At 47.7% G+C, this 24,603-nt stretch overlaps 1 protein-coding gene across 3 annotated transcripts in view; it reads right to left on the bottom strand.

Moving 5' to 3' along the window:
* NTRK3 (neurotrophic receptor tyrosine kinase 3) overlaps positions 1-24,603 on the bottom strand; it is a 219,922-nt gene that overhangs the window by 80,393 nt on the left and 114,926 nt on the right. For all 3 annotated transcript variants that reach the window (XM_010391033.4, XM_039557355.1, XM_010391035.3), the window contains one exon: positions 24,046-24,234. In XM_010391033.4, coding sequence (XP_010389335.2) covers positions 24,046-24,234 — 189 coding nt within the window. The remainder of the gene's footprint in view (positions 1-24,045; positions 24,235-24,603) is intronic.

The following is a 24,603-nucleotide window of genomic DNA, read 5'->3' as shown; positions in this document are numbered from 1 at the left end:
GCAAATGGCTGCCATTAAATTAAAGCCAAAATGTCCTCTCCAGTCAGGGCTACCTCACTCTGTCTTTCCATAAAGAACAGGCAATCATTTCATGTGGAGCGTGCAGGCACAAGTGCTCTGAGGACAAGGGGCATGCAAGAGGTCTGGACAGACAACTGGGAACAACCCTTTTCTAGAGGTTCCCACTAAGTCCAAATTCCTACCTAGTCCATCTTTTCCCTAGGCAGACAGCGAGGAATAGGGAGACTCCTTTCTGTGTCTACTTTTCTCTCATGATTTATCTCATCTGGCATAACATTCCTGAAATCAAAAAGTACCATTGCAAGGCTGGGGAGACCTGACTCTCATAACCCCACAGACCTTTCTTCATCCCAGCTGTCCCATCTACACCAAACCCTGCATGCTGGAGGCATCTTCTCCTCACACAACCCCACCTCTCTAAAGGTGATCTGAAGGTTTAGGATTTGCCAGAAACACTGGCCAGAGGAAAAAGAAAAATAAGGGGAGCAGAGATCATAGGCAAGCTCCTTCCTTCAGTCCAACAAGCTTGCTGGGCAAATATAATGTTTTAAAGGGCTGTATCAGACATCTCTTCAGAATGTCCCTGCCTTGGGATGCTCCAGACAGCAAAATTCACTTTTTTGCCACGACCAAGATGTGCATGGCAGGATCTTGGGCATTGCTGTCACCTATCCCAAGTTCTTATGGGTCTAAAGGGTTTTTCCAAGAAAATTGGTGGGATGTCTTGGCTACATAATTGCTCTAAGATCTGGAAAATCCTCCTGCACCTCATACAGTCACAGGATCCTGACCAAATCAGCTAAGTTAACTCAAGTCTGGCATCACTAGGGCAGCATGGGGCAGCTCGGATGCCATTAAGAATTGATCTCAGTAGGAGGAGTGCTTTTTAATAGGCTAGGAAATTTTCTCACACCAAATCTACGCCAGCCAGAAGATTTTTCCTCTCCTATTTCTTCTTTCTATTTCGTCTTTTACATCTATTTATATTTCTCCACTGCACTATCTTACTCCATGTGCACATCAAACACATGCTTCCTTTGACGGACCTGAGGATGCAGACAAAAGCTGTTTGTTTGGTTTGGAACTGTTTAAATTTGTTTGGGGGAAGCAATCTGTTATTCTCAGTGGCCCTTAAAGGCCAATCCACATGGGAGAGTAAGCCAGGCTCAGCTCCAGTTCATGTGCCATAAACAAGATTCATAGGCAAATTCCAAGCGTTGAAATATCATTAGTAGTGAGAAAGAGCCCAGCTCAACTCTCACGGTTTAAAGTGATCAGAGTCACCAGGACACAAATAAACACGGCATCCCTGAATGTCACTATTTATCGTGTTTTGTTTTTCACCATGTAAATATATTTTATGGCCGCCAAAGGATAGCTGGGAAAGTCTATCCTCACCAACACCCAGTATCTCCAAGGAGAACTCCAGTCTGCTTTATTTTCTTTGCGTTCCTTAGCTCTGCTAAATTAAGGCAATTTCACTTCTGCCGGACCACATCCAACAGACCTAAAAACCCACTGGGGACACACAGCCCCAGTGAAGGGACATGTGAAAGATCAGCAAGACTTAAGGCTGGGGACACCAAGGGCTTTGCTCTCTGTCACCAGTGCTGTGCTGTGAATCCCAGCTGCAGGGATCTCCAGTGACAGCAGAACGGGGCTGCAGTGGGGGTGACCCCACCACTGACACAGAGGGGCTGCCGAGGGACGACGAGGAGCGTGGCAGGAGGACAGCCCACGTTTCTGGAGCTGAAGGGCTGAACACACATCCCGCTGGCTTGGGAAAGCAATGAAGCACCGGTCCTTTTGGCATCCTCTCCTTCTGATTTATCAAAGTCCCCAAAGAATCTGAAAAAAAACATGCTTCTCTCCTGGCTGGTTTTCTCTTTCTTCCTCCCTGCTGTTTCCCATATTGTACTGCTACCTTTAACCCCATTCTCTTGTATGGAGCAGAAACCAACAACGCTCTTGCTAGGTTTATGTCTTCGCTGACAGGTGTGAGATGGATGATGCTCACAGAGATGTCCAGGGTTAAAATGGGTGAATTTCAACAGGTTCAGAGTTTGGATGCTGCTATGACAAATGTCATCTACCATCACAGCTATTAACTTCTGAAAAACTGGCTTGGAAATGTCTTAAAAAATGTGGGGGCTTTTCTTTACTTTTTTTTTTTGCTTTCTTTTCCAAAGGAAAAAAAAAGGAGAAATAGGAGTGTTCAACTTCCAAGAAGGAGTTGGGGAAATTTTAAAAACAATAACTTTTTGTGGAGTTTCACATTTGTCAGTGCCAGCTGGAAAATGGGAGGAAAAATATTATCTTTGACATTGGTTGTAGATTTGTAGGGAAACTCCAACATGCAAGACTCAAAATAGTAAGGAGGTCAAAATCCCCACCCTGTAGATTGAAATCAAAACCATCTCCAAAGAACTACAAAATTGGGAAGGGGAAGGGTCTGACATACTAGACTTTTTGCTTCTCCCAGTTCTAGTGACATCACTTTTTAAATTAAAACATAATACTGTCTCTACTAATAGTCATAGCATGGTGGTGGAATAAATGTATGGAGAGTGTTGGAGAACAGGGAAGGAGGAATGAGCTCGTATTTTCTGTGCAGCTCTAACAGCTTGAGATGGAGGGAGCAGATGGGGCATTTCTCTAAGCAGGCTGGATGGATATGGCAATGAAAGGACAAGAAAATTGAAAGCAACCAAACCATGCAATCAGTTTTTGTCCTCAACCCCGGCCATCCACTTAGTCCTCCAGAGCTGTCTTGTGTTTCCCAACACCCTGGCTAGTGGGTTTTGGCCACTCTGCCCCATGCCCGTACCAATCCAGCCTATGGACAGTGCCCTGCCAGGAGCACACTTCCTCCACTGAGAGAGCAAGACTAAGGAGAAAAAACAAGATAATTTCAGCTTTCCTTCCCTGTTTGCCTTCTGGCAAAATTGTCACTACTCAGATCAAGCAGGCTTCGGAGACCTGAGGCTGCTCCACATCACCTGAGAGGAGCAGCAGGGATTGTGACATGGGGAGGCGAGGGAATGACGCAGAAAATGATGCACTACTCCTCACAGTACCCCTATCTGCCACAGCGGGAGGGGTGCAGACCTGTTCCGAAACACAGGGGTGGAAACTGCTTCTGAAACAGCAATATAAACTGCTGTGGGAACGGATGAGAAAAGCAACGGGATGCCGCATAACGCCCGGCAAAAATGGGTTAAACAAAAATAGCAAATTAAGGGCAACAAGCTGGCCAAACATAACTCTGCTATCCATGCAGCTCACATTAGGCAACGGAGCTTTGAGCTCTCTTCTGTGTTACAGCAGAATTTATGATAGAAAGGAAAAGCAGTAGGAGACTCCAACAACAGTGTACATTTTATCTTTCTCTATGCACAGATATGAAGCATGAATAGCATCAAAGAAAGCATGAAAACCATCAAGCCTGGCCCACACCCTGAGCAAAGGAAATAGCCATCCCTCTAGTCGAATCAGCACTGCTGTGCCTATATCTGAGGGGGAAGCAACACAACAGCCTGGGTTTCCTGTCATGGATGGGTTCATCTGCTAGGCTAGGAGACAAAACCTTCTTTTTTTCCTTCTCCTCACAGCATGTAACAGGGTGAGATGCAACCCAGCCGAAGGCCTCGCTTGCCACAACAAAGCAGGTCATGGAACCTCAGCAGAAACACACTGTGAGGTTCTCTCTGATGCTCTCAGCTGCAGATAAGCACATCATCTCCTCTACTATGCAAGGACAAGTCAAAGAGCCCAGACCTCCTCTCATTTACACCAGTACAACAGTGTGGATCACAATGGAGAACCGCAAGAAAATTCAGTCCACAGATGGATTTCACACTGATAACACAGACCTCAAGAAGATCTTCAAGTAGATAACACCCCTTCTTAGATTAGAAAGGCTCTGAGAGCTACAGAAATACTTATAATTATTTGTTTTCATGGAAACAGGGTCCTTATTCCCCTCCACAGCAGCTCACCTTGTATCTGTTTTCATTTTCCATGGTTAAACCTCTGTCATAAGAGTCTCCCACTTTAATCAATGAGATATGACGTCACAGGAAACCTCTTGGGAATGTGCTAGATGGAGCTCTAGCTACAGCTTGTACCATCTTCTTGCGCTTGTCAACAGCCCAAAATTGCAAGCAGAGGATCGCAGCATTGCAAGTGTTTTTGAGGGCAGCGAAAGGAAGAGATGGGCCGAGAGCAAGAGAAAAGCAGAAGCAGATGGATCCAGAAGATCCCATTTCCACATAAATTTCTCTAATGTTTGGCTAGAGCAGAGGAAGGGGTAGGAGAATTCTGCAGGCACTCAACCACCAAACAGCTTTTCCTTGAGAAAAGGGCAGCGTTCACAGCTTTCCATGGGGTGAACTCTTGAAGGCTTTGTAAGATTCATTAAACCTTTGGTCGGAGGAGTTCCAGTAACCGTCGTGTTTCCACTGCTGCCACCACTAACGTAGGCCGTGTCCATATTAGCCAGGATCACAAGTTTGTTTTCTCTGGAACTCTTTCATGGATGGAGTAGTTCCAAGGTACTAAATGATGTAGCCTGATAGCTCAGGAGGCAGAGCTCCAAGATTCCCCACCGATCCCCCTTAGGAAAAGCCCCAGAGTAAGAAAGCACTTAACAGGGTATAAAATGAAAAATAAGAAGGAAAAAAAAAATCTATTTAATACCAAGGATGACAAGAAAAAAAAAGGCTATTTTCAGGTCTGAGATGGCCTGTGATTTGAGCCAAAGCTACCGTCTTGTCCAGAGGCACAGCCAGTGCTTTTTCTCCAGCCTGCACGGAGGTGCAGCTATTTAAAGCCACTCAGAGGCCCACTGCATGATGGAAAGCAGCCAGATCAGTTGGGCCTCATCGGTTTTGTTTTTGTTAGATTGAAGCCAGAGTATGTGAAATGACTTGTAAGAGGACCGGGGAAGGGGGAAATGCTGGGCACCCAGCAGTCTCACCCATGACACGCAGAGCTTAGTCTCTGCTTCATTTAAGTGGTACTGGGTCACAGAGAAGGTCCCTGAGCGAGTAGAATGGCTCTTTTGTCCACTGAAATACCCACGGCCATGCAAAGACACGTGGCAAAACTCTTGGGGGTTATAGGTCAGCCATGAGAACAAGCTGCAGGAAAGCGTTTGCAAACTTGGTGGTAGCTGACATCGAGGGCATTATCCAGCTGCTGCCCTGCCTCTGCTTGTGCTTGCACTGACACATCCAGGAGCCTTCTCCTCTACCATTCTCATCGCTGGGAGGAAAAAATCCCTGTCTCCCTGCCTCCACAAGTCCCCAGTTCTCACCACCGTGCACTCTTGCTGCCTCTGCACTCCACAAAGCCTAAGGGACCCAGCATGAAAGATCCCATCCTAGCAAGTAATACATCATTTTCATCACTTTGGTTTTCAAATACATTCTTTTGTCAATTTTTAACTTTTTTTCCTCAAGTCAGGCCTCGGAGTGCTGCCAATTTAAGCACCATGCACAATGCTGCAAGAGTTTCTTTTTCCCACTTTACCTGACAGGTATCCGTGTCCCTGGGACACTGCCTCTGTTCCCCATCTGCTTCAGATAGCAATAGTTACCCTAAGCATTTTACAGAGTTATTGAAACCATTGACTAATGTGCCCAGAAATGAATATTCACTGGGAAAGAACCTGGTTGGGCTCGTGTTCCTTAATTGCTGATTAATTCCAATTATGGTACAGCTGATCCACCAGTACCACAGATCACCACATCAAAGAGCCAACCAGGAAAGGAAGCCCCTGAGTAAGAACAGCAGCAGCTCTGTTTCAAACTTCTTTTCAGCTGGAAAGTGCTTCATAAACATTAATTTCTTATGCCTCTCTCATTCCCTGGGGAGGAAGGAGCTGTTATATTTATTACACAGGCAGCAAAACGGTGGCACAAAGCAGGACCACGTTCTCTCCAAGGTCTCCAAAGGAACCAATGACAGTGCTGAACATCCAACAGGGAATAACCCCAGCTCCAAGACTCCCATCCTCTGCAGGAGCTCTGGGCTCTAGAAGGGGACAGAAGTGCTCAGTAAAGCCAGAGGGCTGGGATATGACAACAGACACCAAGAAGAGGCACAGATGGTGGATAGGATTGCACACAACTGCTGCAGCCTGCAGCTGGGACCTTCCTAGCCCAGGCAGTGCCAGGGATGTTCTCCTGCTCTTCAGAGGATGGGAGGAGCTGATCAAGGCCCAGAATAAATCCTTGCTTGTTCAAGTTTCTTTGCCATCTGCTCCAGCAACACCTTATGTCATCTAGAAAGGCCAGAGTTGCCCTCCAGGAAGCCCAGGAGCTGTACAAGCCTGAGTCTGAAGTGTCAGGAAGAACATCCTGTGGGAAAACACGATTTTGTGGAGTTTACAAACCGAGGATGGAAACTGAGGAGCGCAGGAGATCTCAGCAGGCAAGGAGGCACTGAGCACTACAGAGGAGTTGTAAATGGGAACAGGAAGAGCTGAGGGCTAAAACACAGCAAGAGCAGCAGGGAGTTTTGAGGAACAAGGTTTTGTTGATTTTTTTTTAAGCTGTTTGGATGCTGCGTTGTCTGGAATTATTGTTCTTCATCTGTGTCTCTCCAGTGCTCCTACTCTGCTGATTGCTTTGGAAACAAAGCTGCCACCACAGCTCTTCAGCTCTTGATAATTGCCCCAGTAGATGATTCTCAAAGTTGCCTTCTGCACCAAAATATGCCAAAGGGTGTTATTACACTTCCCAAGGGAGAGCTCCCTGCTCCAGATTTTGTTTTGAGACCACATCTTGGTATCTTCCAGTATTTCACAAGCTCTAAAACACACACCCCAGGGCACAGGGAAGGCTGTGCTCTCCCAGGGGAAGACAGAAAAACATGGGTTTGTGCTGATACTACAGAGCTCCTGTGGGACTGTTTGGATAGTGCCAACCAAGTGAGTGTCAGGCATTTGGGGTGGCCTTCGTCCTGCAGGAGAAGGGGCTTTGCTCCCACCAAACACACATGAAACATGGCACATTTTTGCAAGAGAATGTATGAAATGCCTGGGAAGCTCCTTGCAGCCAGCAAAGCACAGATCAGGTGAGTGAGGAGCCCCGTGGGGGGCTGCTGCTGTGCAAGGAAACCCTCACTCTACCCCAGAGCAGAAGGTGAGCTTTGCAGAGTGGGGAAGGTCTGGCAGAGCACAGCAGGACAGCAACTCAAGATCTAAGCCCAAAATGTGTGACTACTGTTGATTAGGGGTCATCATTCAAAGGAAGGAGGAAGGACCAAGAGTCCTTTCTGACAGGCTTTTTCCAGCAAATGGTCTAGCTGTGAATTTTTGCTCCAGCAATCAGCTCCAAGTTTAACAAACCACACGTCTGCCAGACCCTTCTCTGCTCCAGTTTCGTTCTGGGTCTGCAAATAAGTCTCCTTCTCTCCCTTCTCCCTCTCACATCAACTCACCTAAATGTGCAAGGCATTTAAAGCACTTGAGCCCAATCTTATTTCACACCACATCAGTCTGTGTAAGCCTTCGTGTGTCTGCCCCAGTCAAGCCATTGGCATGTGCTGATCAAACATCAGCTGGGATGAGGGGCAGTGAAGGGGCTGAGCCCACAGGCCTCCAGATGGGGAGGCACTGCAACATGGAAATTCCTGGGAACACGCCTATCCAAAACCCATTTTCTCTCCAGTGGATGTTTTTATGCTTGAGAAAACCAGCTTTACTTAAAAAATAAGGAAAATTAGTCTTTTCACTTCTGCATCATCTATCATCAAAAGTCCTGCCTTCCACCACAGCTAGGACATCTCCCCCTCAATTTTAGCTGTTCCTTGAAGCGAGAACTCCCCACACCACGGCAAAAACATGCAAGAACATACACTTCTAATGGCACCTCCATATTTGCACATGCAACTAAATGTGAGAGATCACAGTGCCCAGCCCAGCATCCAACCTCACAGTCAAAACCAGCCTGTGCACGGAGGAGACCAAGCTGAGTGATGCCAAAAGTGCCAGCAGAAAGCAGGGGGAGTGTGCACACAACCTGGTGCGTGTGGGACACGTGGGATGGCCAGGGGGGAAGCGTGTGAGAGGGAAGCAGAGAGTGATGCCGCAGCACGGAGCACGTGGCAGGGAGCAGAGGAGTGCGGGAGAGGGGCCGAGAGCTCGAGCTCACACGTGTGGGGCTGAGAGCACCACGCTGCTGAACATTTACTCTCACATTACGGATTTAATGGCTTTTAACGGGAGACTTTGTAAGCGATCAGGAATTGGAACAAAAGGAGCTGAGGGAATAATTATCCTAACCAGAGGAGCTAAAGAACATGGCAAAATCCGTGCTGAGCAATCATGCTAATTAAAGGCACCCAGAAGAATCAGGATAGGAACGCCAAATGGTTTTCACTCTGCTGCCCTAATCCACTAACAGCCTCGGCACTTTGACTCCCACCAGCTGTGGGAAGGACGGCTCTGGGTGAGTTGGTTTGTAGCAATAAACGACAGAGATAAACAAGTGACACGGGGGGGTTGGTCCCCTCTGCAGTAGAGCCTGAAGCGACGCTTGGCCCGCCAAAGTGAGCAGCGGCTGCTTTGCACCAGGCAGCCTGGGAGAGGACCAAATGCTCCCACAGCCTCCAGCTGAGCAGGAAGGATCCCAACATGCTTCCCAGAAAGCAGAACAGCTGCTGGCAACTACCAGCATGAGGCTGAACACAGCCCACGGCCACAAGCCTGGTCCTTTTGGGCTGCTCAGCCCTGCTGCGTGACTGCCTCTGCAGTGAGCTGTGTCACACAGCTCAGGACACTGGTCTGTCCTGAGATGTGTTCCTGGTGCCCCACCAGAGCTCTGGCAGTGTTAAATATGCTGCTCTCTTGGTTCAATAGCTTCAGTCATCACAGGGTTGGGTCCGCTCAGGTTTGTCTATCAAAGGTAAGGACATCTATCTATGCAGTAAGCATCATCCTGATCTTCTTATGCTTAAAATTCCAGCTGGGGTTCTTGCCATGCTACCATCAGAAAAGCAACACTTAACATTGCAACATGGGCACTTTTTCACCCAATGTCCCAGACTTGACAAATGTCCATGTTGTAGAGAAGCAAAATTAACACTATTGCTCCAACAAACTATAAGCTTTACAGACACAAATAAAAACTCGCATGCACTCAGCTAGTGTACAGCCCACTCAGACTCCTCAAGGAGCTGCTGAGCCTTGGCCTGATGGGAATTTCAGGGGAATATCTTCTTCAGATATACCTGAAGTCCAACAGGACATCACATGCCAAGGCAGATGGGTGCAGAAACACAATTAACAGAACAAGACACAGAGTGGTGAAATCACCCACTGAGTACAGAGAAGTCTCTGCCCTTCCCAGCCTCTAAGACAAGGCTCTCCTCAGACAACTGCTGGGGTGAGGTGTGAGTCTCTTCTCCCCAGCAGTGCAGACCTGGGTTTTGTTGCAGTCATCTGCATTATCACAGAATGAGAGCTGTGCTGGGGAGGTGGGAAGGCAGAAAAACCAATGCTAACAATTGCCATCAAGCAACAGCTCTCTATTTAAAAACTGGTGATTTTTTCTTAATCAACAGGTCCATTAGCATGGAGCAAATACCTCTGTAATGGACACCCACAGGATCACAGGCTGAACTATTTGTGTGCAGCATCTTTTGATTGATTCACCCCAAAGATCATCAAGTAAATGAGAGAGGATGTAATATTTCTGCAGGAAACATTCCACAGCGGATACATTGATTGCAACACTCAGCCAGCTGCTGTGTGCCAGCTTCTTCTTAAAGAAACTTTATATTTGATTCTCTGATTAAATATTTTGAAATGGAGAAGAAATCAGGCCTAGATTTGTGCTTGGTTCATGGAACCTGCTATTCTTCCAAGGAGGATCACATGAGTGACCAATGTCCTGTCTCTTCTCTCTCTTCCTGTCCTCAAGACTTACGATTCTATTCCCTTGGTCCTTGCCCATCCACAGAGTCCACTGCCACTCCCATGCCTAGCTCCTTCCCACTAAATCCTTGGATCAAGACAACAAAACCTGTTTGGTGACACACCTGTTGACTTATTCATCCAACCCCTACATGCATTTTGCCTGCCAGTACCTCTCTGACTCCTCCTCTGTCACCACAACAGATCCATTTTCAATCGAAAGCCCACTGAAAGCCCAACAGGGCAGGAAAAGACGGAGCTGAGAAAGAGGAATACCCTGAGAAGAGAGTTAGAGAGTCCAGGACCCATGAGGAAATTAGCAATGAAACCATCAGCTGAATAATTTGCCCCAGCAGCAATCCCAGCCAGCAGCGATGGCCCTGGAGCCAGAGCTGAGAGCTTGTGCACTCTGCAGTTTGAAAAGCAGGTTCTTTTTCCACAGACCAAATCCCAGGCTGACACCTCCTTTATGAGCTGCTGAAAAACACCATTTTCTGGACGAGCTCTGCAAAAACACAGTGACACTTCCAGTTTATGAGCAAGCCCCGCTCACCGAGCCACAGCCTTGGAGCTGTCAAAGCCACGCTGAATGAGAGCAGCAGGTCCAGGGAGACTGCTGGCAGCTCTGCTGAAGGGATGTGCTTATTTCACATGCAAATGAGCCACACAAATTGAGACCAGACCCTCCTTCTCCCCTCTGAGCCACTCATAAATTACGGAGGCGGAAGGCAGGTGAAGGGTCTCTGAGGTAGGTGAAGCACAGTGGTACAAAGGACCGAGCATCTAATTGGAGACAAAAGGAGAAAGCTGAACACTCACCCAGGGCCCACAGGAAGGCACAGCTAACCCTCCCCTCCTGAGATAAGCTCCACCAAGAGAGCATCCAGCCTGTTGGATTAATGACTCCTTGAGGCTAATCAGTGGTGCCAGCACCTACAAATGAGGGCCCTTCTCTGCTGCAGCCTCCATCCTTTCTCCCCTTCAGCACCATCAGGAAAATTAATAAATAAAACAAGCCTGCGGGTCCCATCCAAGCTGAACTACATGGGCCATTACAGCCAGGCAACAAGGTAAGTGCTGCAGGTTTAAGCTTGGCTGTGGATGCCAGGCTCCTGCCTCCTCTTCCCTTCTTTTCAAAGAAAATAAAATTGAGTTTGTATCGACTACTGAGAAAATGAGACAACATTATACAGGACACGACCCTCTGCAATCAAATTAGGTCATTGCAACACCATAGCCAGCATGGAGTATGTAGCCCTGATAGGGTATAGGATCAAGGAGAATGATTTTATTCAGTAAACATTAAAAGGCAAGAGGAAAATGAATCATATCAGGACATCCATCATAACCAGGGTAAGAAATCACTTTGGAGTGGCACAACAAGCACCACTCCTGTCTCAGGGTTTCCCTCCCAAGTCTTTCCTGTGTCCCCACTCAGACTGGCCAGACACTTCTCAGAGCTGGTCATTAAAGACATGGCAGAAGTTAGGAAATAATTCTGCCACTTGCTTCACAGCTTCCTTTCACCCCCTCCCCAGAGCTCTGACAGTTTTCAAAAGAGCAAAGCCACTGCTCGCAGAGTTTCCAGCTGTGGCCCAAGAACATACCCGAGGTGCTGACTTCAGGGGCGCTCAGATCTGTTTAGATACAGGACCAGGTACAGCAGCAGTGCTGTTCCTCACTGTACCAGGACACTGAGGATGTAGATGTGGAGCCTGGGCTCTGTGTGACCTGGGAGGTGAGTTCTGCCACCCCAGACTGGTCAAAACCCAGTTCAGCCAAACTCCCTTTGTGTCTGTTTCACTGCATCAAGCAGAGGCATATGCACCCAATATATTCATCCTGTTATATGTGGGAAGGAGGACACAAACATTCCTAAACCCTTGATTTACATAGCAGTCTGTAGCAATAGTTTCCCAACTGCTTAATGAGTACATTAGCTTTGGCTAAACCAATTCTCCAGAGATGAAGAGATGGAAAAAATAATCGAAACAAACTGTGATAGAGTTTTTGATTAAGCAGCTGATGATCAATAAAAGTTGTCTGCGGGGCACAGAGTGTTAATGAGCTACCATTCCTGTAGCAAAGCAACACCTGAGCCCACAGTCCCTGCAATAAACAGCCCACAGAGGTCAGCAAGACCTGCTCCTCCTGGACTGACAAGGTGAGAACATGGGCTACTGTGTCCACAGGTCTCACCTGCCCTCATTCCTGTTAAAAGGGTTATGGTGGAAGAAGGATAGAAATAACCTTAAAGCAGGACGTGGCTAGAAACAGAGGAATGAAAAAGGTTAACAGCCTGACTCAGACTTGAGGTGCTATGTTTGGGGGGGAAAAAAATAAATTGAAAAGGCATTCATAGCCTTCTCAGACAGTTCCATTAATTTAAAGAGGCCTTGGAACTCTGCAGCTGTAACACCAACATCTCTACAGCAGGGAGCAAGAAGGACCAACCAGTGGGGCTGCCAGCTCCCTGCCACCAGTGACACAAGGCACAAAGTGACCCACACCACATCCTGTGATTGCTATCCCCTTATCCTTTCCCCCACAGTGTCACTGCAAAAGAGGTATAAAATCTCAATACTTCTTAATATCTTCAATTCATCCCCAAAGATTCTCAGGCATTAAAGAGTGGACTTTATTGAGAATTTCTCATAATAACATAGCCACCTGTTTAGCAGCACACAGCAGCAAGGCTGCACAAGGGTTTCAGAGAGCAAGTGGAAAGGAGAGCTTCATATTAAAGCTACAGAGAAGAGACAAGGCTCAGATCAGCAGACACATAAAATATCACTACCTCTGCCTGAATTTAGCTATTTCACTGTAAGTAATCATTTTGTTCTTCCAGAAATGTCTGGAGAACTGTTAGTGACCACGGGGAGCTGCTAGGATCTTTGTATTACATTTCCTCTGAAAGTTGCCTCCTCTGACAGCCCAGCCCAGCCTGCCTACAAAACGGATTTGTTTTCCCAAAACCCACTTAGCCTTCCTGTCCTCAGAGGGTCTAGGGAAAGCTGAGAAAAAATCAGCAGACAGGATACTCATTCTGAAGTGTCCCACAGGGAACAGAGGGGATGAACACACATTAGGATTTCTCCCCCAGTTTCTCAAATTCTCACGGAACTGGGGTTTGCAATCACCCTCCGCAGAGCCCATGTCAAGACAGATCATTAATACTACTCGACACCAAGGATCTCTTGTATTAAAAAAGCACAGCAATTACTTAGTTCAAATCTCTATATTATTCATAAGATCTATATCTATCATGGATATGGTATTTACACTGCTGTGGGGAAATGTAATAAATAAGGCAATAAGCGTTTCCTTCCTCCAGGTCAAGATGAAAGTCTGCATCTTAGAGAGCAGTGCTTTCCTTGGGCAGGCAGGCTCATATCCCAGCCTCCCTGCCTAATTCCTGCAGCCAGGAACTAAAGCCAAGTTGAAAAATGACTGCTCTTCCTCTGAGCCCAGCACTCAGGTTCCAACACACTCCAGTGAAGCAGGCCAGGAGGCCGTGCCTAGGTGGAGTGAGACCTGCAGGGAGAGGTCTCTTCAGAAGTAGTCAAGAGAGCAAAGCAGAACATATTAAGACTGTAGCATGCCCCCCATGAAGGTGGAAAGGAAGAATTTCATCTAAGCTATCTGGAAAAGTTCAGAATTGCCATTTTCTGGGATCATAACATGCAGCTGACAGCTCCAAGAATGTGTTTATCCATCTAAACCCCTGACTCCAAAAGACCAACTGTGAAAGGATTTCAGGTGGGGACTCACAAACATGCAACATGGTCCTGTGGGCTGAACACGGGCCAGGCTGCTAGCTGTCAGCAACCTGGCATGACCTTGAGCAAATTGATGTCTTTCCAGCTGCCACTCCTCATCCATAAAATGGCGAAGAAGATGCTTGGCAGCCCCTTGATGGACTGGAAGGAAAAATGCCTCTTTCCAGGAAATAGTGGAGATACGACGTGCCAGGTTACTTCTCCTCATTAAGAAGAGGATAAAATATACCCCATCCCTCAAATAATCAGCTGCCTGCTGTGCTCTCAGTAAGGTTCCCCTGACATTTGGGCTCTGCTGGGATCTGGCACGAGAGCAGAACAGTCCCACCCCACCCCATCTCTGGGATTTGCCCAGAATTTATTTTTAACGCAGCCTCAGTGTGAACATTTGTGGTGGGATTTGTATGAATCCACGCTGATCCCTGACTCTGAGCTCGTCTCACCCTGACTGTGCCAATAGCAGGGACTGGCAAGAGAACAGACGGCACAATCCCCCCACCCTACACCAGGAGTCTCACACAAGGCAGACCCAGAGCCTCCTGCCTCATTCCACGTGTAGGAAGGAACCTTTGGGCAGCCACCTCAGATGGAGCCACTCCTGCTGTCCAGGGTGACTCATTTGTTCTAGAGCATAAGACATGTTAAACAGGGCCCTAAGCTGGGCTTAAAATGACCTTTCAAAATCGAGCAGCCCCAGCTAAGTTCTTTATTTCTCTGGTTCTGGACTGTGAGCAATGGGATGGAGCAGAAGCTGTGCCCTGTCTCAGAGAAGACTTGAAGACTGGGCTGCAACTTCCTGGCATATCAAGCTGTCAGGTACAGCTTGAAACACAAGGTCCTTGCTCTTGCCCACACCTGATGGCCACCACCTCCCTTGCTCAACGCTCCTCATCAATTACAGTGCAGAGATGTAAAATGACTGATACTTTTAATACAAAGGGCCTGTCATTTATTTATTAGCTGGCGACAGGCCCTGCAGTCCAGGATGGATGCATTATAAATCAGCTGCATTTCTAACCATTAAAAATTCATCCAATTCATAATGTAGGATGCCTATAATTTCCTTATTAGTGTTGAGTGCAAAGGATTTTTCTTTCTCCTCCCTTGGCTCTTTGGTTTCCCAAAGATCTTGCTCATCTGAGGATTATCTTTGCTTAATCCCACAAGAGGGAGGTGGAGGGGTGAGAAGGGCTGGGGGAAGGGAGACAGGGACTGAAGTAACTTTGTTCCAGTGTTTTCTTCTAATTGCAGTTTGCCATGTATACTTAGGAGACTTTGCTGTCTCCTGTCACACTTATGGGAGCCAGAGAAACTGCTTGTCCTGAATTTAAGAGATGTTTGCAGGGCAAAGAAAAAGGTCCCTTTTATCTCACAAAGGGAAAAAAAGGAGTATGGTGGTTGGACAGGGAAGGTTGATGTAAAACCTGTTAAAATGTACTAGTAAGATAAGAACAGGTGTCCATACATTATAAACCAGTGCATTTAAATAGATCAAACATATATATGAGATTTATACATAAAAATAGGTAGGTATAGTAACCTTCAGACTCAGTACTATGATTCAGTGAGGAAAAATAGGTTATTAGGGCTGAAAGAAAGGTGTGACATTTTTACAGACCCACAGCTGTGACAAAAAACTTCAGGTGCTGCTGCAGCATCAGCAAAGGAACTTGGAGCGAACATCAGAAAAAGCTGAGTCTACATGAAACTGTAAATCATCACTTAATTTGAGTACTGCATCCCATGTTGACCACACTTGGCTGCAGACAGCAGGACAGCCTGATCCTTGCTGCAGTACTCACAGAAATGTTCGTGCTTTCACTGGGTCTCGGTTTGTTCCCATCTCTTAAACAGATCTATCCAGGGAAGGGCAGGGAGAGAGGGCTTGAACAGATCCAAGCAAGGCTCAGCACGTGGGTAACTTGCAGTGTGTTCAGGAATGAGTGTGCAGGAATCTAAAAACGGATTATGCAATAAACCCTGCTTTAATGGGAGACAAGCCCAGGCATTGAGAGCAATCCTCACATGCTGTGAATCCAATGTACTTTTCACCTCAAGACACTTGCATACAAATCTTACACCAGCTGCACATGGAAATGGGTTTGCTGAGTTCTCCAATGGGTATGTTCACTTCAGCAAATCGCATCTTGTTCAACAAGGCCAGTGCTTTACTCTTAACCGTGGTGAAAAACAGCTGCCTCAGGTCAGGGCTTTGGGAGCACACCAGCAGAAGTGGTGCTTCCATGAGCAGCAGCACCTTCCTTCATCCCATGGACCCCACTCCCTGTCTGCACCCACCAACAAGAGCAAGACAGACAGCAGGATGTTGAGGTGCACTGGAAGTGTCCAGCAATCAAAAATGACAATTTCTGCATTTTTGTTATGAGAAGCTATCATGCTCTGCTCCACCTGCCCTGTGCTGCTGGGAGCCAGCTCTGTCTGCCTGCCCCATCTCCTCAGAGCCAGCCACCACACAAGGCTGGGAAACAAAAGCCTCCTTTCACACAAGCAACTCCTTAGGCAGAATAATTTTTTACATGGATCTTTCCCCAGCTTTCAGGACCAAATGGGCTGTTCTGGGCTGTTTAGCCCAAAACCAGCACTAAGCACAGGTTTGGGGTTTTTTTAACCTTTACTGATGTGCAGATTCTCTGCTACATTCTGGGCTGTACTTCTTGTCCCACAGGGCAGCCCCACTAATAATAATAACACTTGCTGTGTGTGCAGTCATGCAAAACTGCTCCAACTCCTAAACAATAGCAGCTCTTTTTAATTAGGAATCACAATTTAACCAGACAATGAACAAACAATGAGAGCCTGCAATCTCCAAACCAGTAAGACATCTCCTGTCTGATCACAATGATCTGCTTCTGAGAGATTTTAAACGTGCTTCTGAGAGATTTTAAACCTGAAAAACAAGCTGGGGAGACTAAAAAGTCACAACACAATATCCTTGCAAACTCTGGTGTCTTCTGTGTACCCCATGGCCAGGTACCACAGGCACATCTCCTTTATCCCAGAAGTGCAGAGGTACCCCAGCTTCCAGACACTTTCCCAACAGCCAAGCATTATGAGTCACAAAAAACTCATTCAAAAATGAGACAAATGTTTAAATGAGGGCCAAAAAAAATCAATACCACCACTCTGCCCATGCACACATACATACACCAGCTATTTTTACAGCAACCCACAGCAAAATTCACACAATCGACGAGCCATTAGGAGGACGCTCTTGATACCAGGGCTGCCTGAGTCTGCAAAAGCCTCAGGTCGAGCACTGTGTTGCTACCTCTTGTCTTGCAGGGATGAAACCACACCCATGAGGAGTGCTGGCTGGTGAACAGAGCCCTGCTCTCTCTGGCACAGACACCTCCTTCAGGTTTAAGCACACAACAAGCACAAATGGATAGGGAGAAGCACCAATACCTAGGCACACAGCCGGTAACACAGGGAATGTAAACCTGGTTTTTTACCCCTATTGTGTCCCACTCCTCTCACCCTGCCACAATGAGGCTGGACTCGTGCCAGACCATGGTCAGTGGGTGGGGAATGCATGCCCACCCACGTAAGGACAGTGGAGGGTGTGTGGAGGCCTGGGAATGCTGCAAGAGGACTGGGAGGTGTGAGCCCCTTTATGAGATGAGCAGGGGCCTGGATGCAAGGTGGAATATCAGGGGGTACATACACATCCTCCATGAGACGCTGCATTCTTGTGCACTCCGGTCCAACCCAATTAATGCAGGGATGAGGCTGCCAGGCAAAAAGAGCAGCCTGCTCTGCTAGAGCCACTCCAAATCCAGTAGGAAAACAGGTCAGGACCTCCTCTCATCTGGCTTGTTAAGTTCTTGACAGTTCACACATCACAAGCTCCCTTCCTGAAATCGCCCTAAGCAAGCCAACCCTGCTTGCTGGCCCCACAGACATCAGGATTAAACAGTCCAGTGGAGAGGCTTTTAGGCAGAGGAGAAAGCAGAGTTTCGTAGGAGAAAATACTTCCCTGTCAACCCCTTGATGTCTGTATCCAGCAGTATTTCCACCACCAGAGCAGCCTCTCTGCAGGCCAGTCACCATTAAGAGCCCAAAGCCACGTTCTTCTTGATTTAAGGGTTTCTCTTCCTCATGGATCTTCACCACCAGGAACCAACGTATCATCACTCAGCTGCGCTGCCAGCGTCACTGCCCACGCCGGGGCTGCAGCCTGCTAGTCCCCCTTTGATCCTGGGTGTTGCTACAAATATCTCCAGTAAACACACGTTAAAGCAACAGAGAATGCATCGAAAATCCCAACAGCAGCAGGAGGTGATGGGCTTGTGTTCAAACCAAGTCGGGTGCCCATCCCGTGTGGAGCAAGCAGGGCTGCATTCCCGGCTCCAGCAGCTCCTCCTAAAGCAGGCAGGGACCAGGCAGAACCATGCTGCTTTTCTTCCTCATGGTACAACCACACAGACAACATCTCCAGAGCTGGCTGAGGGGTAAGGTACAGGCAATGGATCTTGCCAGCCTTTCCAAGACATCCTGAAAAAACCCCATTGGTGTAGCACCATCACAGCAGGAAGGTCTGAAGTGTGAGACTGAAACTCAAAGTGCAGGTGCAATAGGTGGGATGGGCACTCCACTTCTGCAAAGGTAAGTTGGGCTTCTGGAAAATGTGGATATATCTTCCACTTGCTCTTTCAGGGATGGAAAAAATTATGCAGAGCAAAAAACAGCCACAGGTAGGAAAACCGAGAGCTGGGAAGGTTTCCCCAAGTCCCACTGTCCATGGTATGTCTCCTGCTGGTCAGATGCTGCAGCCTGGGCAAGGGGACAAGAAGGTGTCTCTAGGCACAAGGGAAGTTCAGTTCTCTCCAGTGGGGGACAGAGGCAGTAATTTTGGTTGCTCACACATATTTTCAGATACCTACAATATCTGCTCTGGGAACAGCCAGCCAGAGCTCACGAGGCTTCTTCAACATCCAGATCTTTTGCAGGATGTTCACATCAACCCTTGGAGCTCAGAGCAGTTTCTATGAGAGCCAACAGCAAACCAGACGGGAGGAAAATTTGGAGGCAGAAGGTCATTGCAGAGACCCCCAATGCCTTCACCTGTTGGCAGCTGAGCTCTGAGGTCAGGGCTCTTCCACAGTCCCCAGCCACAAGCCCATGCTTTGCTACAAACAGTGAGGAGACACAGCACAAAGTAGCAAAACACACATGAATGAGTAAACAGCTACTCACAGGTTCTCGTTAAAACCCTTAAAATATCTCACGTGAGCTGAGTGAGACAGACAAGAATGCAAGACCATGAGAGCTCCAGTGCAGAAGAGTCTTCACCCACAAGTGCCTACTTCAGAAGAGTAATGGGAGCTGGGTCCTGCTGGAGAACAGCCTGGGGGCTTCATTTTAGAGGAGACAAGAGGAAAAGAATAGTTTGGAGAAACAGCAGAGCTCTGTGGGAGGGACTGAAACCTGTAGAGCCTTGCCCCAGGCTGGGAATGGGGAAGCAGAGTGCTGCTGTCACTTCACCCTGCACTCCACATTTATATTACATGGAAAGAATATTTGACAAATTCTCTCATCCCTGGGGGAAAAAAAAAAAAAAAAAAAGGAAAGTTTCTTTTCCACTACAAACTGTGTAACTAGTTCAGTTTTCTTTTTTAGGCAAATAAAACTACAAGCACTTATGGCTTTAGTTTTATGTTGTTGCTGTTTTTGGCAAAGATGGGACCATGAACTGACCCAAAATAGAAATGCTGCATACTTTTTATCTTCCCATGCCCAGGATGAGCAAAACACACTAGGCAAACAAAAAAAATTAACAGTTAGTGGTAAATATCCTTTTCATTTTAGTTTTTGAGATCTATTGAAAGCAGAGGTAAGAAAATCTATTTGTTAAGAAATATGATTTTTGAAATGACCATGATGTTCCTTTTAAGCTGCACTGAAATCCAAGATAAAGGCAGGGTACTGAGTGAAAGAGTGCTGATGGTGCTTTTATTGTGTGATTTGCCTTGTTTTTTTCTGAAGTACTTCTTTTTAGCCGATTACCATGTATTTACAGTTAGTGTAATTATATCTAATTACTTAATTAGCATGAATACATGTAATTACTAACTTCGAATATGTAATTATGTCAGGGCAGCCTGTAATAAATGAGGTTGAAAAAAACCCTCATTAGGACTCTACGAAAGGACGCCTGCTCCACCCGTGTGGAGAATGCATCCCAGTCCCCAGACTGCGCCAGTCCTGGAAAACACAGCCAGCTCCAGTCGAGGCTGGCAAAAATCTCCCCCAAAATCAAAGAATTTGCCCCAAAAGTCCAGCTTCACAATGCTTTTTACAACTGAGCATCCACTGCTGGGATGCAGGTGGGGATCTGCCCCCCAGAGCAATTTTCTCCGTCAGAGTTTGGATTTTTTTCATCGATTTCTGTTGTTCTGCAGAAGACCTGTTTTGTTAGAGGAGAAATACAAGGGAACTGAACAACTCCAAAACTGTGCTGTGGCATTTGAGTAAAGCTCGAGAGATCAGATCCAAGAACTAATCTGCATCTGATGCATTGTGCTTAGAATTAATTACTATTTAATTGCTATTATTAAAGAAAAACAACCTTCCAAAATGTTTCTTCTGAAACATTACCAATATTTCACCACAGGAATTTCCATCCACTCATAATTACAAAACTTGAATTTTGGGAATTCAAATCTCCTGAACTTCAAGAGAGGGAGATAAGGTAAGAAGCTGCAGTTAGTGCCAAGCCTGCCCAGAAGGACACACAGCCACCTTCTTGCCACAAATGTGGGTAGACTGGATCATGTTTTGCATTACCAAAATCTCTGACCATGGGCTGATGTTATGTAGTCCTAAACTCTCACCCTCATCGCTTTCTCTGCCCACCGTGCTTGCCACAAGTCCCATTCTTCTTCTCTGATCTGTTTATTTCCAGATATAGAAGTGCAAACTCATCACAACCTGTTGCTCCTCCTGCTGATGTTTGCCAAGCAGATAAGCACTTGGTTTCTCTTCCATGTGCACAAGATCAGGAGAAAAAGGCAGTTTTAGCCTATTCTTCTGAAATCCACTGGTGGTTGGACTGTCCACATTGCCAAACTCTTTCCTTAACCCTCCAAGTAGGGCCAAGGACAGCTGAACCAAGGACAGGATGCAAACCCAGTGCTGCCCAGCACAGCACGGAGCTACAGCACACAGATGGGGGAGCATCTTCTCAAAAACTAAATGCTTCAACATGAGGAAGCAGGGTGGTGCTGGTGTCTTCCATGGCTCTTCAAGAGCCCCTCATCCAGGAAAGGAAAGAGAATCCTGAGTCAAGCTTGTCCCACCTTCTGCACTAAGTCAGGCAGTAGCAGAAAGAGGGTAAGAGAACTGCAAAAATCCCAGAAAGCCAGAAGTGAGGGCTGGCTCCTGTGCCCTTCACCCCAACAGTACCAGGACAGCACATTCCCAGTGAAGAGCACGTCTCTGTCTCCTTGAGGACACGTTAACAAGAAGATCCCATGGGACAGCACGGCACAGTGGGAGCAAGAGGCCTCCAGCTCCGCAGGCAGGGAGCTGCTCTCCATATTTCAGCTGCGATTCCATTATGCAGAGCTAAGTGGCTGGGAATAAACATCCGTCATCCGTGCGTGATAAGTGATGCTTGCTAGTATGGAGGGTGACAGAAATCTATATCACATCAATGCACTATTAATACTGCATTAAGCATACAGAGTTTGCTCCCCTCGTTGCAGCATGGCAATGGGCACCGGCACATCCTCAACGCAGGCAGCATCCAAGAGCACAGGGATGAAAAGAGAAAGCAGAAAAGCTTCGTGGTGGAGAGGGAAAACACTTGCTGAAGATGTTGCTCTAGCAACAACTCAGTGCAAAGGAGAGATGCTGGGTGTCACAGAACACCTTTGCTCACAGCTGCGCAGCGGCTCTGGGGGAGGGGGTGGCAGGAGTTTGCATCTGTACAGGTTCAGCTGGGCATTGAGGCACTCCCAGCCCAGAGAAGCTCTCTTTAAAAGTGGCAGCAAATGGAGAAGTGTTTGTGTCCAAGCTCTGCACACAGGGAGAGAAAAACCCTCCAGCATGACAACCATGGGGAGAACAGGAGCAACAAATATTCTCCAGCGCAGGCTTATGTTGAGTAGAGCACATCAGATCAAACAAACCCCTTACAGCAAAATCTCCCCAAAGCATGGTTAATTTAAAAGGTGAATTATGAAACTTTCAAACTTTCCAGCCTCAAGCAAAGCCACCAGTGAAGTCAGAAGTTTTGACCAAGTTAAGGCCTGGGGACTAAAATACAAAACACACACCAAATTCAACTCTGCCTGAGGAGTCAAGGACTGGGTTTTGCCCCATGAGTGACAAAGGCATCTAAAAAAATTAGGGTTTTTGACCTGCAAGCATCCAGCTGTGGTTTGCCTCTTATCCCCCAAAGGAAGTACCAGTGTTGTGGGGTTTGGCTTCAGCCCCACTGCCTTGTAGTCCTGGAAAGCCTGGAGCATTCCCTCCTGTGGCACCTTTCACAGGAGAAGCGCCTCCAGATGCCACCCTAAGCATCTCTGTGAATGCTTCAGATCCTACTCAAACAGCCCTGTGAAGCTCTGAGGTCAAGTCCTGTAGCGAGTGACTTCCCCTGCAACCCACCCAGCTCTGACAAGTCCCACAGGGCAAAGGCTCAGAGCAAAACTTAATCCTTTGAGATTTAAGCTCTGCTGCTGCACAGCCTCAACAGCACCCACGTCTTGCAATGGTCGGCGTACAGATTAAAGAGATTTGAGACAGCACAGGAGGGAAAGGAAAAAAAAAGTGAAGCGGGGGAGCCCTCCCTCCCAAGCCATCAGAGTTTGTAAATCATTTTGAGATGAGGTGCTATAAGAAATGTAAAATATATAATTAACAGCACAGAAAAACCACGCTACATTCAGCTTCTCCACTCCTGCCTAATCACCGCCCTCCTCCTCCCCTCTCTACAAACAGACCAAATTTAGCACATTAAAATGAAAACCAAGGGGAAAGCCAGGCACGTTCTTTGGGTACATCCCATTGCTCTGGCAAGTGAAGGATGGTGATCAGGGCTTGGGCACAAGCCAGCAGGACCCATGAGGGTGCACAGTGGGGGCTGCCTGAGGAATACCTCATGGGAGCAGCAGCTGCAGCTCCCTTTCTGCTGACAGAGGAGTGGAGGCCAGGAGCAGCGTGCTCCTGCTGAGCATGTGATGCCACATGGCTTCCCGCAGGCTGGGAGATGGGCCTTCTCCCTGCTTCCAGGGGCCGAGTTCTGCCTCCTGCACCCATGAGTCAGCAGCAGCCAAAGGAAGAGCAGAGGTGACTTCAGCAAAGCACTCCCTGCTTCTGACTGGGCCACAGAGATAGCCCAAGCTGAGGGTTTTTCACCTTTCATTTTGCAGGATTTTTGTTTTTCCAGTTCTACCTGGAACAAATACACACCAAAAGGATGTGCAATAGCAAGAGAGGAACGTTACCCAAACCTCCTGCATTGCTCAGCTTGCATCTCAGAGCTGGTAAGAGGCCTGGGAGAGCTCAGCTACCGCCTGTGAGCCGCATGCTGGGGAAGGCTGCATCCCACCACTCGTGTGGGAAGTGGTGCAGGACTCCCAGAAAAGCATCCTTTTACACAGCACTTTTCTTTTATGCTCAGAATTTAGAAACACAAAGTGGAGAGGGCCACTTGATCACCTCCTGCTAGTCTAATGAGCCCAGTTCACAACCCAGATTTATGCAGGAAAGATGCAAAAGCTTTACAGAAGCCCATAAAAACAAGACATCCAGCATCTAAAACTCTTGGAGACAAAGATAGTTCCAGGCACCTGCCACACCTATGCCCATGTATCCTGAGCTTCTCCCTGGCCCTTTGGGGAGCCAAAGAGGCAGCCCCATGACTGGGAAACTGCTGGAGGAGGAAGGGGAGGCAGGTCCTTTCCCCAGCCAAGCAGGGGTCACATCCATCCCCATGCTCCCAGGGGACTCTTGCTCACACCTGGGACCTCATGCTTGGAGCTGACGAGGAAGAGCCCGGCTTGGAATGGCACTTTCAGGCAGGGGGGGAAGGTGACGGGTGGGTGGCGGAGGGAGGGTGAAGGGAGGTGAAGGTGAGAGTGGAAAGTCTTTTCTGGAAGCATCTACATGTATGTTGTGATTTCTGAGACCTGAAATTCACTTTGGTTTCTGGACCATACCAACACCCACTCTCCTCAAAAACCTCCTTCTCTTCTTCCTCATCCTCTTAACCTCTTCCTCCTCGCCCTCCTTCCCCCATCCCCCCAGCCCATCCCTCGGCCCTGGTGGGGGGCTCCGGCCGGATCGGGCACTCACACGTGTCTGGCTTGTGGCAGTTGTGACCTTGCCGGAAGTACTGGGGGTTCTCGATGACGGGGATGCGGGTCATGCCGATCACCACCGTGTCCGGGCCAGCGTCCAGGGATGAGGGTGTCGTGATGCCATGGTTGATGTGGTGGAGCGGACTGGCTGAATCCTCCTCTCCGCTGATCACTGCCACGGGACCTGCAAACAGCACACACACCCGTCAGGGACAGCACAGGAAAGGGGAGCAACCTGGAATGCTGCAGGTTGGCAGTGGATCAGCACCAGCCCCTGGACAGGATGCCTGTCCTAGCACTCCTGCCTGTTGTCCCATCCCCAAGCTTAGTTTCTCTGGGCAGCTCACAGGGTAGGGAAAGCATCTCAAGTTTTCCTTCCTGGCTTTGAGGTACCACACTAACAATCCTGAAGGGTTAAGCAGCTACAGGTGACACCACATCAGAGGTGAGCCATGCACAAAGTCCTCTCCTAGGGCTGCCATGAGAGAGCAGCTGCTGCGGTGCCTGTATACCCTGGCATCACAAGCTTGGCAGAAATCATAACCAGGCTTAG

Source organism: Corvus cornix, chromosome 10 (genome assembly GCF_000738735.6).
Source record: "Corvus cornix cornix isolate S_Up_H32 chromosome 10, ASM73873v5, whole genome shotgun sequence".
Taxonomy (NCBI): domain Eukaryota; kingdom Metazoa; phylum Chordata; class Aves; order Passeriformes; family Corvidae; genus Corvus; species Corvus cornix.
The sequence above is the reverse complement of the archived record's forward strand: the minus strand, read 5'-3'. Positions and strand labels throughout refer to the sequence as shown.